This window comes from Sander vitreus, chromosome 12 (genome assembly GCF_031162955.1).
Source record: "Sander vitreus isolate 19-12246 chromosome 12, sanVit1, whole genome shotgun sequence".
In the NCBI taxonomy this organism is placed as follows: Eukaryota; Metazoa; Chordata; class Actinopteri; order Perciformes; family Percidae; genus Sander; species Sander vitreus.
Window position 1 is genome coordinate 62,213 of NC_135866.1, and position 17,654 is coordinate 79,866.

At 39.0% G+C, this 17,654-nt stretch overlaps 1 protein-coding gene across 2 annotated transcripts in view; it reads left to right on the plus strand.

The window, feature by feature from the left end:
* The first annotated feature begins 3,874 nt into the window (after nucleotides 1-3,874).
* The window catches only part of esyt2a (extended synaptotagmin-like protein 2a), a 98,930-nt gene continuing 85,150 nt past the window's right edge, over nucleotides 3,875-17,654 (plus strand). The window contains exons 1-2 of one of the 2 annotated variants that reach the window (XM_078263899.1): nucleotides 3,875-4,035; nucleotides 5,241-5,628. In XM_078263899.1, the coding sequence (XP_078120025.1) occupies nucleotides 5,248-5,628 (381 nt within the window). In that variant the 5' untranslated portion in view covers nucleotides 3,875-4,035; nucleotides 5,241-5,247. The remainder of the gene's footprint in view (nucleotides 4,036-5,240; nucleotides 5,629-17,654) is intronic. The other variant, XM_078263901.1, reaches the window with a different exon arrangement.

The window sequence follows — 17,654 nt, forward strand, 5'->3', positions numbered from 1 at the left end:
ACTGACCTGAAAAATCCGGTATCTTGCTGGAAATCTTTTGTTTGTGTCCAAAGCAAGTACCAATGAATGTGTCCAAAACAAGTATTTAGGAATCAAACTGACAAGTCCTTACGCCATTGTTTATACCAAGATAGTGAAACTGCTTTGTGTTGCTGTCCATATTTAACAGTTCACTCTGGAAGTATAGTCTAATCAACAATGCACATGAAAGGGAGCACTATTCCCTATGTGACAAAGTTACACATTATTGTCATCTCTGATCTGAGAAATGCACCAAAGCAACTGAGAAGAACTATAGCTACTGTTGTGAGCTGCGAAAACCAAATACCTAGTTGATTATACAGCTCCATACAGGTATTTGTAGGATATATTTGTATTTTTTATAAAAGAAAAATTATAATTTATACTCTTTATTGATCCCCAATGGGGAAATTACAATTTACACTTGGTTGTTATTACACAATAATAATATTGTTTTTGTATGTTTATATGATGTAAAATATGTTTGGACTGATTGACACAAGTCATGTTCATTTTCATTGAAGTTCACATATAGGTATATAGGTAGGTATATGGCCTTTACACAGAATAACTACCCATTTCCAAATGTGTAAGCTCCAGATTTGGAGGAATTAATTGCACATATGCATTAAACAAAGTGTTTTCCAGAGAATGAATGATGCATGTATGAATGTAGGCTCATATCTTAGCTTTATTATACCCAACTGCAATGACTGCAGACCTCTTACTTAAGTATATAAACATGGAATGACACATAGTGTTGAAATGCAACATTTTATTTAGAAATGAAAATAATCCACACGTCTTCATCTATTTAGAGGAGGAGTGTAAGAAAAGGTGGAAGAACCTAAGGGACAGGTACATAAAGGAGAGGAGACAAAAAAGTGGTGCAGGGGCCGACTCGGAAGTACTTTTCCATACTGTCTTGTCTGGAGCCACACGTCAGGGAGAGACAAATAGCCAGACGCTCCATTGTAGAAATGGGCTTTCGGAATGTTGTTGCATCCGGGAAATCGTAGGCCCGACTCTCGTCAGCAGACTGTCAAATTGCTCCCTGTTGAGCTGAAAGTACCCCTGGAACCGGTCACAGTGAAAGCGGAGCTCCTTCACCAGCTAGAATTCCCCCAACTGCTCTCTGGACCTGAGGGTCTCGTGCACCCACACCCTTCTTCTCGCTGCCTTCCTCCGTCTTCTCCTCACAACCAGGGCAAGTGCCAAGGCTTTCATTTGTTTCAAAGACAGAAACATCGTCTCCACCAAATCACCACTGAATATCCACAATGTCGCATGTCTGATGTAAACACCGGACGCAGACGTGACGTGCATTCAAATATTGGCGCATGTATGGCGTAAATTTGCGCTGAGCCCGACGGCAAGCACAACAAATATAGTTGGGAATAGGACAACCTAGCGGCGAGCAGAGCGCATGCCGCGTACAATGTGAAACGGCCTTCAGGGAGAGAAATGGAGCGAGGTAGAGAGAGATGCACCTGAGCTGAACAGAGTCATGCTCTATTTTAATTTGGAAAATAAATTCACAAAATTGACATTTCACAGTTTGGATCCCGACCCATAGTTTGGGAAAGGGTGAGTTAAAGTTTCAAATGCATACAGTTACTTTGAAGTGGATTAACCTACAGCAGTTAAGAGTAATGCCCTCAGAGGACCAACCAGTGCAGATCCAGGATATCATAGTTTTGTATGAATTTTGATGTTGCTTCTATTGACAACATGTAGTACTTCCTATACAAGTATCTTCTGTCTGTTAAAACAGCGACACATGAAGCGAGACGGGAGGCCATTATTCGTGCACTGATGGAATTCCTGGGGGAGTCTTCAGGGGAACTCATCAAAGACTACAAGGTAAATTCAAACATTTTCAGATCATAAAGTTCACTTGAGTACATTATATTGAATTCTTATTCACTTCCCCTTTAAATACAACTTGCTTGAACCATCAAATAATTGTCAGAAAATTCAAATTTTTTAAAATGGAGCCTTTATTGGTCCGTTTGAACAAATATTCTCCAAATTTGATTTGCAAAAATTGTTCATATTTCTGTTTTTTAACAAACAAAAATGTAATATATATGGAAGCCCATTTCCACCAATGGAAAAAAAAAATTATGAAAAGAAATCCTCATAAAGTCATATAAAAAGTTAAATTATTTTGGCTCACTTTGTGGTTCACAACTTTTTATTTTGCATGCTGGTTGGCCTGAAAACAGTTTCTGTCCTTGTTCAGGGAAAAACAAACAAATGTTGAGCATTCTTGTGGGATGTATCAATGATATGATAAAAAAAAATCATCACAGAACCTTCACATCACAGATTTTTTTTTTTTTTAAGTCATTGTTTCAACAAACAAAAACATTAAGAACAAATTTAGGTAATTTAAACTGCAGAAAAATTATGTAAAATGTTGTGTAAATGTTACTTAAATATAGTCCATAAATAAAAGTTAGAAAAAGTATTTAAAAATGACCTTGAAAAACCGTTGGTTTTAGGTGAGATTTTTCAGTTTGAAGCAGTCAGAGTTTAAGTAAAACTTACAAAGAATGAGAGAGTAAAATTCAATAACCATATTAATAAACATCAGTAAATTACCTGAGGTTTGAAGTTTACTTGATGATCGCCCTTGTAGAATTTACTTACAATTTCTAAGTGTAAAAACTTTCCTAGGTTTTCCCAAGTAAATGACACTCAACGTTGTTTTCAGTGTATGGATTTATACTCGGTTTATAAACACTACCATGACATGGTGGATAAATACCCTCTCTGCAAACTATGTGCTATCCAAGTTTGTATCAGCTCTAAATCTGCTCAAAATTAGTTTATATTCCACTTCACAATATTCTCTTTAAATTTGACATACTAAACTATGTTTCTTAAAACACCAGGCTGGCTTATCTATGCTTAGCAACAAATAGGATGACATAGTCAAAGGTCAAACGTGTGTATCCCTGATGTCATTAAGGGATTGGCCAAGGAAGAATGGAGTTGACCTGATCACCTGTCGTATAATTTCCCCAGACCAGATACACTATGACGCAACTTTGGCATATCTGCCATATTCAAGTTGCGTTTTAGGGAATAAAAATAGAAATATATAAAATGAAAAAAAGGGAAAATTGTTAGCTTTAGTTCTACTACACATGGTTGGTATCTCCCAGGCTGAGTCGTGTAGCCTATTTTAATACTTGATATACATTTGACTATCAGGAGTATAAAATACAATGATTTAGGCTGTGTCCCCACCACTATGTTATTATTGGGAGTGTAAAGGTGTTTAAACCACCCAGTAGCCTAGATCATTTAAATGTAGCCTACAGAAAATAGAATTAAACAATTAACTGAATAACTAGGCATAATGGTAAAACCCATATGTGCAGTTTAAAACCTAATTTCACATTTAGTCTATTTGTAAAAACAGAAAAGGGGCTATTATATTATTATATTATAAAAATGAAAAACTCGTCAAACCTGGTCTTGATTCCTAAGTAGACTCATACTGTTACTGTTTGAACCCACTCTTTACTCCGATAACCTTTAACCATGTAGTCTACAACAAAAAGGGCGATTTCACTGTTTTTTCTCCACCCAGACCATATAGGACCAGGTCTAGTACAAACATTTCGCATTTAGACGTGCCAAACCTGGACTGGATTACCATTAACACTCACATTTTTAAATTACTCAAAAACAAAGACCTCAAAACCCATTTTCACATTTCGTGAAAACAGTGGAATAGCAACGTTTTTTTCAAACCGCAAGATGGCGCCAATGTCTGCTGCTGTGTTTGTCGATTTGAAGCTCCCTCCCTGTCTGAGGCTGACCTCTTTCCTACAATGACAGTTTCCTGCAGGCTGGTTGAGAGGGACCGGCCGCCCTTAGAGCAAGATGTACGGAAGGGGAGACAGATTATCAGAGTTTTGCTGATCGGCATGCTGTGGACTTGGCTGGGAGAGTGAATTTTAGTTTTCAGGGAAGAGCGGATGTCGCAGGCGTATACCGGTAAGTGGGTTGCCTGCTCAGCGTTGTCAAGTTGTTTTTCGCTGGTGTTTGCTTTTACGCAGTGCTAGTGGACAAACCCTAGCCCCGATACGTGTCACTTTGTGGAGAGAACGTCACGACAGACTCTGTTCAAAAAAGCTGGCAAATAACAGTTGATGTGTTCAACGGTAAAATTGTACGCACATTTAGTAATAATTTAAGTGGATTTTGGATTTAGTAGTCGGCGATCTTCTATTCGGCATACATACAACCAAACCAAACAACACATATCTCAGTAAAACCTCCACTTTCATAACCGCTTCACACCACGGCGCTGTGTTTTGGTGGCAGACGATTGCGGGGGCAACGGTTGAAGCAATTTTAAAAGTTGAAATTCTATAACAAAACGTGTGTGTAGGTGTATTGGGTATATGCCGAATTGAAGAGTAATTCGAACCGTTTCGCATAGTAGGTTCTAACCTTTCAAGTTCGTACTGTTGCCACTTTCCCCAGGAATCAAGGTAACACAACTTGACATTATTGCAAAGGAGTTTCTTAAAACGTCCTCACCATGTAAAAGGTTAGACACTGGCATAACAGTTGAACCTGTATGAATATGCTACATAGTGTGAAAACATGTTGGACTAAACTAAACGAATAGTATTTTCATGAGTACACAGATGAGGATCAGTTTGAATGTTTTAGATATTTAAGTTACATGTTAACAACTTTAAAGTGCCTTCTTGTTTAAGGGTAATTACTGTAACGTTAACATGGAGCCTCTAGGCCTTTTACTAAACAATTATCTGTGGGTCCCCCTTTTGATAGATAATCTCATAATATCAGATACCTTTTCAAATTATATTATAGTGTTTAAAACTATTTTTCTAGTATGTGTATTTACTGTTTTTAGTAGAGAAAGCCAGGTCGGTTTTTTGGGGACTTTTGTTAGAAGGAACATATTTTTTATACATCTTTCCACCTATGCTGTCGCTACACTTTTATTTAGTGTTATTCTGTGTTGGCACTAATCAAATAAACTAAGACACAGAATCTCAATGGTACATTTATGATGCTCAATAGTTGGCTTGTTGATTCTTTGTCATGCTTAATGTTGTTTGATTCCAGACAGCATGTCTATAGTGTTGTTTGGCATTCTTTGACCTTTGCCATGTGTGGGAAGACCCTAACATTTGCTGTACATGTCTGTAAAAATGTCTTACCAGTGGGGAAATGACTGACAGGATGGAGGGGTCGGCTGGACCAGGTGTCAGGACAAACGGACCTGTTGCTGCGCCCAGCATTCCGGTGAGCTCCACTATAGGCCCACCTCTGTCCCCAGAAGAGCTGGACGAAGAGCCACGCTCGTCTCTGACAGATGTCACCCAAATGTGGATGAAATTTGGCAAGACGTTCGCTATCATCTTCCCGATCTACGTCTTGGGATACTTTGGGTTTAGCTTTAGTTGGGTTCTAATTGGACTCGCGGTGTTGTTCTATTGGAGGAAAAACCATGGCAGTAAGGACTACAGGATAAACCGTGCCTTATCATTCCTGGAGCATGAAGAGAAAGCAGTGAGGCAAAGTGTGCCAACTTCGGAGCTACCACCATGGGTAAGTCCCCCAGCATTATAACATCCCTGGTGTTATCACCATCTTGTCATTATTGCTTTGTATTTTCAAGCCTCACCCCACTCTTGGGTGTAACCAGCCAGCATCAAGTATAGGATGTCCACATTGACCGTTGCCTACCAAACTGGCTGATTGGGATAACTTCATTCCTTGCTGCTGCTAAACTATAACTAAAGTTTGTCTCTCACTGATTTTCCTCAGTTTCTTCAGATGTACTTACACTTTTATCTCAGTGAAACCTGGGATAGCAACATCCTACTTACTAGGGCTGCATGATATGAGGAAAATACTTTCGATAAATAAACAGATGTTAAAATCTTGCTTGTTGAATTTAAAACAAATGAAAGTTCATTATTTCCAACATTCTTTTATTGAACAAATTATACATTGAATTTAATATAAAAGGCACCACTAAAAAGAATAACAGTTACATTATAAAGTGCAATTTTCTACTGATATTTTCTTTCAACTAACAGAAAGAAATCTCTGAGTGTCTTGTGATATGTCGCAGCCTTTTGCGATGGGTTTATTGCGCCAGTTGATATCGCGATGACGATAAACAACCTATATATTGTGCAGCTTTACTACTTACACCACATACCGAACACTCTTTTGAATATGTTCCTACATCCAGTCAAATCAAAGGATCCTACCAGTACGCTGTAATTTCCTTTTTTGGGTTAGTGGTTAACCTTTCCAAACCTTTGCATGTGAGGCGTCAAAACTACGTTGGAAGCTTTAGCTACATTTAATACATGTCAGCAAGACTTGTCTGTAATATCTTTTTGAAACATACAGCATTTAAAAACTATAACTAACACTCAACTTCTCATAACACAGGATACTGCAATCATTTTTTTTGTTTGTGGAAAAAGCAATTTTTGGGAAGCGTAGCTGGTAACAAATTAAACAGTTTTTGGCAGTTAAATACTTCATTATGGCCAGCCATGAAAGCCCATAACTTTCCCCAATAGTTTTACATTATTTTACTGCATTTTTTGTGGATTAATAATCTGCAACTGTCTCCGGAAGATATTTCTCAGGCGGGTTGCCAACAAGAATCATTGTGGTGACAATCGGGGCAACCAGGAATATAGGGATGCATCATATTTGACACTTGATACTGTGTTCATTTTATTTTTTGTCACAGGACTAAACAAACGTGCCTTGTTAATGAGGGTCTCACAAATAGCCTTGGGAAAGGTCACCCATTTTGCACACAAGCTTCCCTTCAGTTTCAGGTTCTAATCTGCACTAGACTCCTTTTGGTCATTTCAATCTTGTGTAACCACCCAAATGTGTTGAAGTCCTCCATGAATAATTTACACATGGCCTCTGAGCCCATGGGGCTCTCATTACTGGCACTGTTAAAGCCATCGAACCTGCTCTAATTTTCACTTTCTGTATTCATAACCTTGGGGTGGTTGCCTGTCTGTGTGCAGTCAGGTTGCTCTGTGCCACAGTAAGAAACCAGTGTGAAGAAGGACGAGACCCACCCAAGGTTACTCGCAGGTAGCATTTGGCATTGAGAACCGGTTACAACTTGGAATTGTTTCAAAAATTATGATTCTAATGGAATCTTTTTTTGTGTGGAATCGTTAAGAAAATTCGGTTTGGAATCTGATCATCGGATTAAAATTTCACTTGCGCAAGTTTTGGTTTTCGTAGAGGCCACGGTACTTCCAGGCGCTTGTTGTGTTGTGTGGCTTTATTTTGCGTTGAAAAAGCCAGGTAAAACTGTAAATCACTAGTGAATCAAAATAAAATGTTCTTTTTTTTGTCTATGGAATAAGCCCGTGACTCCACCCCTTAAATAATCGGAATCGAGAATTGATAAGAACCAGAATCGGAATGAATGGAAATCAGGGCTTGACATTAACTTTTTGAGGCACTTGTCCTTTGAACAAGCACATTTACGTTTCACTTGTCCATGCACAAAAGTCACTTGTCCGGGTAAAGATTTATCATTTTATAAAAAAAAATTGTGTTTTGCTAATGCAGAATTTGAACAAACCGTTGAAAGCATCCAAACACTATATCAGCATTAATAACAGTAGTTGTTCAGTTGAAACAGTAGAAACAAACGTGTCCCAACAATAGATTTCCCCTTCAACAAGGAAAAAAGGATCTCCAGACTCCATAATACAAAGTAATATTTGCACGCCGGTGTGCAGAAGTTAATATATTGAGATTCTAAGTCAATATTTTAAAGTTTCTCATTACTTTCAGATTCCTAGTCAATATTCTGAGTTACCACGTCAATATATTGAGATACTAAGTCAATATATTTGAGATATTAAGTCAGTATATTGAGATACTAATTTGATACTTTGAGATATTAAGTCAATATATTGAGATACTAATTTGATGCTTTGAGGTATTGAGTCAATATATTTGAGATATTAAGTCAATATATTGAGATACTAATTTGATACTTTGAGGTATTGAGTCAATATATTTGAGATATTAAGTCAATATAATGAGATACTAATTTGATACTTTGAGGTATTGAGTCAATATATTTGAGATATTGAGTCAATATATTGAGATACTAATTTGATACTTTGAGGTATTGTCAATATATTGAAGATACTAAGTCAATATATTGAGATTGTAAGTCAATATTTTAAATGTTCTCATTGCTTTGAGATTCTTAGTCAATATTCTGAGTTACTAAGTCAACACAAATTGAGATACTGAGCCAATATTTTGAGATATTAACTCAATATATTGAGATACTAAGTCAATATTTTGACCAGAGGTAGTGGTGACTTGAACTTGTACTATATCTAAAATAATTTTGTAGACATAACAATGGATTTTGCCACTAAATGTTGGTGTTAACTTTTTTTATTTTTATTTTTTATTTTATTTTTTTAAATACAATTTCACTTTGTACCCGGCAGAGGCTGATTTACCAAGGGATCATTTGAAAGGTGTAGCTACTTTACAGTTGATTATTAGCTGATATTGAATCCGGCAAGTCACGGAGCTGAGGTTTTACAATAACTGACGGACAAACGAGCAGCGGAGTAGTAACGCTACGAGGCAGAGAGCCAGGTGCCAAATGAACTTCATGCTTCATCCACACAAAGCACACTGCTATCGCCACGATTGTCATCTGTATTCGGCTCGTTTTCTGTGAACGATGTGGCGAGGAGGTAATGTTAAGGTGGAGTTAGCAAGCTAATCTTAGCCAACTAACACCGGCTGGCTCGCCGTGCTTTCAAGCTGCATCGTTTACAGAGAATGAGCTGAACAGCGGGCTGGGTCTAACGTTAGCGCTTCGCTGACCGGCTACTGCTGGGTCCGCTGCCCTGGATTGTGGGGAAATTATGTATTTGTTTCAAATCGGTAACATAGACATAATGAGTGGCACATAACGTTAAGTAACATGGCATTTTAGTTTGTTTGAGTTTTAACTTGTCCAGTGGGGCGAGTAAATTTCTCTTCCACTTGCCCTACAAAACAATCCACTTGTCCCGGACAAGCCTTAATGTCAAGCCCTGCCTAATCTTTTCTTTTACAGGGGAGGCCAAATAATAATACATTTAGGACATAGTCTTTTTTAATTGTTTGTTTGTCTGTTAGACCTGTCCTTGCATGGTAGAAACTTTATAGTGTACCGCAGGGAGTGTCTCAGAAGCGGAGCATCTTGCCTGCCTGACTCGCAGATTTTATTGTTGTCTCTACAAGTACTTGAAAGAACAATCCTGTGTTTAAAAGCACCTTCCTCTCCAAGTACTCTGCAATTTAACTCCATCCCTTCTGTTTTCTGGCGTTGTCTTTATAAAAAAGATCTGTGATGTGGTATTATGTTTTTCCCCCTCCAAGATGAATCTCCCATCTTCCATGGTGTGGTAGAGGAGACGTAGACAGTGTTTCCCTCTGGTGGAGAGATTAGTTGTGGTGGTGGGTGGCGCCGGATGGCTGGGTTCTGTAATAAACTAGTCAAATGAAGGTTTATGAACAATTTTTTGAAAACAATGACTACTTTACCACATAAATAGCATAAGTCATGTTAATATGCTACCCATTTTACTCTCTGACCATGCCCCAGTTATGTGTACACTGACACCAATTATTAATCACCCCAAAGTGCACAGGTGGAGGTTCAATGATTTTCTCCTCAGTAATAAGACCTTTTTAACACATGAAAGAACAACTTAACGAATTTATCAATCACAACAAAGAAAGCTGCACCACTGCTCAAATACTGTGGGAGTCAGCTAAATGTTTCATTAGGGGTATATGTATTGGCTTCTCTTCTAAATTGCATTCTGAACGTAGCAAACGGCTTAATGACATTGAGAGACAGATTAGACGAATAGAGCAGGAGCAATTAACAACGCCTTCAGTAACCAAAATAAACCTACTCACTGCACTTAGAGGGGAATACCGAAGTATATCCCTTGAAAAAGCAGAGTTCATATTGTATAGAACAAAGCAAAGATACTACTATGATGGTGACCGTCCAAGCAGGCTACTAGCCCTCAGACTTAAACAATGTGAATCAAAACCACTAATCAATGCAATTTGTACAACAGAGGGCCAAGTTGTAACACAACCTGATACTATTAATAACGAGTTTAAAGATTTTTACCGTAACCTCTATTCATCGGAAGGCCGACTGGATGCGGAGAGGTGTGGCACATTTCTTCACAGTCTAGCATTGCCTACATTAGATAGTGATGACATGGCAGGCCTGGAAAATCCTATATCATTGAAAGAACTTGAATCAGCAGTGAAATCCTTGAATAGAGGCAAATCACCTGGTCTAGATGGCCTACCCCCTGAATTTTATGTAGTGTTCTGGGACCAGGTAGGATGGTCCCAGAACCGTCCTCCTTAAAAAAGGCAAAGACCCACTGGAGTGCTCCAGTTACAGGCCTATCTCACTGATTTGTGGAGATATGAAAATCTATTCTATGGTGCTGGTCACTCGTATGGAAACTGTAGTGGGCAAACTCATACACTGTGATCAAACAGGATTCCTTAAAGGGAGGGTCGCATCTGATAATATCAGAAGGCTCCTTCATATTATTGATGTTGCTGACTCCCTTGAAGAAGACTGTGCTGATTTCTCGCTTGATGCAGAAAAGGCATTTGACCGCCTTGAATGGGGGTATTTATGGATGGTCCTGGAGAGATTTGGTTTCGGTCCAAAGTATATCTCTATGATAAAAACGCTATACAGTGGTGCCACATCCTCCATCCTTACTCGTACCTTTCAATCTGCAGCTTTTAATTTACACAGAGGAACAAGGCAAGGCTGTCCGTGCTCACCTCTATTGTTTGCCCTGTCTTTGGAGCCTCTGGCACAGGCCATTGGGACAGCAATGCAATATCCCCTGTAAGTGTAGACCACTCTAGACACTATCTTTTGCTATATGCCGACGACTGCCTTCTTTTCCTCCAATATTCGGGAATCCTTACCACAAGTTATGAATCTTTTCAGATATTTTCACAATATGTCAGGATATAAAATAAACTGGTCTAAATCTGCCATTCTCCCTCTGAATTCAGCAGCTAAGAATGTTCAGCTACCAGCTGACATCCCTATCTGTATGTCCTTCACCTACCTTGGCATAGAGATTTATCCTAATCTTCATAAAATTGTTAAAGAAAACTTTTGTGGTATAAAAAAGAAAGTAAAACAGGATCTAAAGAGATGGGGCTCTCTTCAAGTCTCGATGCAAGGCAGAATTTCAACTATCAAAATGAATATCTTGCCCCGTGTACATTTTCTGTTCTTTATGATTCCAGTTGCTCCTCCACCTAAATTTATTTCTGAAATGCACTCTCATGTCACAATTTATCTTGGGTGGAAAACGCACCACAATTAAACTAACAACTTTACAAAGAAGTAATCTTACAGGAGGCCTGGTGGTCCCTAATCTGAATTTCTATTACTATGCCTTCCAAATTAGGTCATTGCAGGTGTGGAGACACCAGGATTCACAAATCCCATGGCGGGCAATAGAGGCGGCACGTGTTGAACCACACCGCTTAGAGGACTTACTTACTCTATACAGGCATAGGTCGCAAAAATATCCAATTACGTTATGGAACCATCAATTCCCTTAATGTCTGAAGAAAAACTGAAAAAATGCTGGGTGTAACAAGTAAATTTCATAAAACATCCCCATTATGGAACAATTATAACTTTCAGTCAGGTGGGAAGCGATTTGTATTTCCATCTTGGGCTCGTAAAGGAGTCAATGTCTTCGGCGATTTATTTGACAATGCAGCACCTCGCCAATTTTTAGATATAAAAAACAACTTTGATCTGCCAGGTACGTCATATTTCCTCTAACTTAGGCTGAGATCTGCTATGACGGCTTACGGACTGCCCTGGGATCAGCAGATTCCGGAGCATCTCATGTAGAAGTGGGTCAGACCCATGCAAAACTCCAGAGGGACTGTAACACTCATTTACAATGCAATACTCCTTCACCATTCGGGACACCTAGCTGTAGAAAGGGTGTGGGAAAGGGAATTGAAAACACTGGGCCCAGTTCCATTATGGGAAAATATATGGGGAAATCTGAGTAGTGCTTCAAAAAATCTTGCGCATCAACTCCTACACTTCAAGCTGATACATTGGGCATATGCTACCCCTTTGAAACAGTTCAAAATTAAATTAGTCCCAAATCCTATTTGCACTCACTGCCCAGATCAGGCACTGGGCACAACAATGCACATGTTTTGGGAGTGCACCCCAATCAGACGCTTCTGGGTGGAAGTATTTTCTATAATGTCATCACTACTGAATGTTGTCGTACAACCTAGTCCCTCCCTCTGCCCTTTTAACGATCATTCACCGCTATCTCTTACTCTCAACCAACGTAGACTACTCTTGGCAGGGCTTACGGCAGCAAAAAAGACCATCTTAAGGTTTTGGTTCCACTCTAATCTACCCTAACACAATACTGGCTAACTGCCTACCAGTATATTACTTCTCTTGAGTGTACAACTGCACGCCTCAACAAGGCCAAACTAACAACCATCCAGGCATGGTCACAGATTACACTGTCCATCCAAGACCACATTGTGAAACAGAAAATTCTGACCTGAATGTAGATTTATGGTTGTTTCTTTTTATTTAATTTTACTTACTTATTTTTATTTTTTAATTATTTTCTGGGGAATGCTTTATACTGAGTAGCTAATTTTAACATTTTAACTGCTATCTTTCATCTACTTCACCATTTCTCTTTTATCTCTCATGAGCTATGTATTGAATGTCGTACTGTAGTTTGTGCTATGCATGTTCAGAGTAAATGTGACTGTAAATGTAACATTTCAATCTTTTCTAATAAAAAATTGTTGATCACACAAAAAACAAAAAAAACTCAATGATAAGTATTCATTAAATAATCATCATAAGGAGCCCGATTGTATTATTGTTACTGGCTGGTACAATAGTGGAATTGATTGTGTAGTCTCTAAAATTTCCCAGCTTTCCAGTTTACAAGATGAAGTTTAAAATGATTAGGGCCCGAGCACGGACATCGTCAGGGGGCGAAGGTCCTTATGATATTCAAATGTTTTTCTTCTTTCTTTTTTCTTCTTCTTGTTCTTATTATTCTATGTCTTTGAGCACTGAAATTAGGTACTTGGGCTCCTCAGAAAGTTGTGAAAATTGGTACGCCTGTCAGATGAAAATTGCGTCCTGATATAAGTCTCGGCCTTGGCCGTGGCTAATTGGCTCGATATAGCCCCCTAACCGTTTTCAAAGTTAAAGCCCCCTTCATAACTTTATGGCAGAGGCATGACATTTGGTAGCTATGTGTATCATATCCAGACATACAAGAAAGCCTCTTGGAATTACCCCCTAAACCCAATTTTAAAATTAAAAAAATTTATCTTTTGGACGATTTGGGCCATTTTTAACCCAATTTACTTCAACATTGGTCAACACAATCTAAAGACCTTCGCTACAGTGTAGGCGTGGCAAGGCAGCACATTTTGATATTCCCTCGCCAAACGGGAACTGGTTTCTAACTAGCCTATACATTGTCCAATCTTCCCTAAACTGCTCAGGGTTGATAAGGGTCCTGGCCTGAAGACATGTGCTTTCGAAAGAAGGCAAACACTGTCTTTTCAGTCTGTTTTCATGCAGTCCGCAACTCAGTGGGTTTATTCATAATGACACGATTGGCCTCTAATCCTTTGATCCATATGAACTGGAAAATCATTATGTTTGTGACGAACGGATCAAAAATAAGCAGAGCAGGACTTCTATATGCAACCTTTTAAAGCTCTTAATGTTATTAGCAATGCATTAGATAAGATATGAGGCTACAGCATGTAGGCCACAGGTTTATATAGTAAAACTACATTCCTGTTGAAGTGTACACAAAGCTGCTATTTAAACATTAGAGTCAGACATTTGTATAGTGTACTCAGTGTTTTGACTGGATGTCATTTAAATTGTAACCATGCCTTCCTACTTCTGTTACAGACAGTAGCACAAAGTACTTATGTGGCCAGTGTTACGCAACATTTGTTTAGTTTCTGCTTTAAATTGACTGAATTGAACTGGGATGTTGCATTTATGGTGTGGATCGTAAAATCACTTGGTCTTTAGGACTCCCCGACTCTTGTTGAACATGTCTGGTATATCAGTAACTCACAGCCAACTGCAAGCTGTTTACTTGCAGGTGTTTGACAGTTGAGTTTAGAGTAGTTTAATTGGCTTTGAATTTATTCTTATTGCTTCATCACATTTAACCTGATCAGAAGAAATGACAGCGGAGCAAAGGTGAACAAGGCGAAACCAAAACAAACCAATAAAAGCCAGCACTGTAATGCAAATCCATGCCTTCCCCCATGCTGCTCCATTTATGTTATTTAAACCATTAAATCGATATATCAATTATTTTTAAGATAAATAAACAGATTATTTGATATACAAAATAAAACTAGAACTGCAAGCAGTTATGACGGGATCCAAGCCTCTCTGACGCGGGTCGCCCAGACAACCCGCGGAGCCCGCGAAAGCAGATCCCAAAGCGCAACAGTGGCGAGGCAACGGCCAGGAAATATCGCAACACACGTGCTGCCAGATCTGTAGTAAATTGCAATTGCAAATTTCACATTTACATTTGAGTCATAGGCCAAAACGCAACTACCTTGATTATAGTGCCCGCTAATGGCCGATCTTCACCGAATTTGGTACAGAGCATAAACGCGGCATGACAAACATGTATCACAAATTTTATGATGATAGCATTTACTGTGCCAGAGAAATTGCAACTGCTGTTTCCTATTTACATGCATTAAAGCTGCATTCAGATTACACAACGGAAGTTCTCCAGACCTCTAGAGGGAGCAGCTAGTAGAACAGCTGGATTTTAGACCCCACGGGGAGAGAGCGCTCTGCCTTTTTATTAGAGTTGGGTATGGCTGCAGCCTGGAGAACTCCATAGACTGTATATTAAATTCATATTATTATTAACATATTAATAATATAAAGTCTATGCTCCCGTCTCATGCCCTCCCGGCTGGTGCCGTCCCCGAGCTTCGACCTTTCAAAATAAAAGCTTGCGTCTGGTCCGCTATGTCTTTGTACTTTGGTGTGTTGGATGTTTTTTAACTAAACAGTACGACAATCATGCTAATGAATATAATAACTTTTTCAGCAGATGTCTTACTTACAACACGTTGGAGTTAGCAAAGCAGTTTTGTGTTTATATGTGCGAGCTGGATTTATTCAGATTGATAAATCCCACGGTAAATTGGCTGGTTTACTAAACAGAGAGGGACTATAAATCCTGTCTGTCTTTTGTATTTCAAGAGCAAATTGCTCCACAATATGAATACAGATTGATCACTTATTTTGTTGGTAACTGTTGTATAATCACAGTATTCCACTTGAGGAGGCCTATACTTCAGTGATGCGCCTTTAGGACCTCGAAATGAAACCCTCTGATGTAATATGGCTTAAACAAACGTCAATGTTAAACGCTGATGCAGTTTTAAATGTTTTATCACCACGAGTTTACAGACGTCTCTGCTGATTGAGTATCACCTGACCTAAGACACAGCCACCAAACCAGAGAAAACATATCTATGCAGTTGCTCGCTCTCTCTCTCTCTCTCTCTCTCTCTCTCTCTCTCTCTCTCTCCCCCCCCCCACCCCCCCTCTCTCTCCCCATGGGGTCTAAAATCCAGCTGTTCCACTAGCTGCTCCTTCTAGAGGTCTGGAGAACTTCCGTTGTGTAATCTGCACGTTTGCTGAATTCTGCATGTGTTGGCAAATTAATGAAGTTGTTTTCTTAATTTGCTTGTGTTTTGTCTATTTGCGTGTATTTTCTTAAGTTTCAGGGTGTTTGCCCCTGTCGGCCACCGTACTGCAGGATTCTGGACCAGTCCTGCCCCACCATGTACGGTTTAAGCTGTAGTGACACTTTTAGCTATGGAAGAATAAGAAGACGGAAGAATAATCTTTGTGATTACAGTACGGTTCCCAGCTCCACTGGTACTGGGATCCGCGGCCTTGCATACGCAGGTTCCCAGCCCCCTCAAGCTTGGACCCCTAAAAAATGACAAGTACCCAGTGTTTCCCATACATAGGTTCTACTTGGGTGCCCTGCCCAGGTAGATTGAGACCCGCCTAGGAAAATGAAATCTGAATTAAAACCTGACATTTAGTTGGCTGTAAAAGTTTTAATCCAGAGTTTTTTGAATGACCGATATCTGTTCAGATGAGCTCTTGTGAACATGTTACATTATAGTACAAAACAGCGTGTTTATTAGGATCCCAACACTTTAAAAAACGAACAATGATCTATAATGAGCAAAATGAACAATAATTAATTTTGGATAGCTTTAGTGTAACGTTAATATAATTTACCAAGAGTTAGGAAGAGACATGGAGTGCACACAGTGTTGAGATTTATAACAACATGTAGCCTAACTTTCTGTATGGATCATAGGATGGTTTTTAAGGTTAAGTTGTTAATACTTCATAAAATTTGGCTCTGGGTAATCGGGTATTATCTGCTGAACCATACAGTTGATGACAAACAAACCAGATTTAATTGACAAAGCACATTATAAGCTCCACTTCATCTGTATCATCTTCTAGTCTAGTTTATGTGAATAGTCCTTTCTTTTTTTCTTTTTTGTCTTTCTATTAATGTTGTAGTCATTGTTTTCAAGAAATAGTTCATAAACCTTTGTTTGAGTTTATTACTAATCCCAACCGTCACATCCTGCACCCCCCACCACCAAAAGTAACCTCCCAACCTGTGGGAAACCCTGAGTACCAATCAGAAGTTAACAGATTGTTGACTTTAAGTTGTTTCAAAGGTAACCATAAACTAAAGAAAGCAACTAGGGCTGCACGTTTATGGCCAAAATGATAATCACGATTATTTTGATCAATATATTGATCACGATTAATTATCACGATTATTTTTTGATTTTAACCAAAACAAATTTCATTGTCACATAGGCTAATTATCACTGCTTTCACATCATATTGTGCTACATTCCTCCTTTGTTGAAGGATACTATGGAGTATGCCATTTCAGCTGTTGTGCAACCGCTTTCCAAACATGCGCGTTTGCCGTGAAAAGATACAGGCAACGCAATTTTCTGTTCACGTTAACGGGGCATGTTAAAATCTGGTGCCAATAGAGCACCGGTGCCCGGTATCTACCGGACGAAATAGCAACACGGATTACGGTGCCACTTAAATGTCTGCGTTGCGCTCTGATGCTCCAAAACAGACATTAGAGGCAACAGAAACATTGCTGCATGTCACGCTAGTTAACACTAATAACACGTTACACAGCAGCTAACGTTAGCCTACCGTTAGCTACAGTAGTAAACACTAATAACACGTTACACAGCAGCTAACGTTAGCCTACCATTAGCTACAGTAGTAACTGGATTAAACACGGCTAAAATGCTGACAGCTATACGGTGACTGTATTTCACTGGAGAGGATTCCAACAGCGGGATGTACAACAGTCTGCTGCTAAAGCTATGAGCTA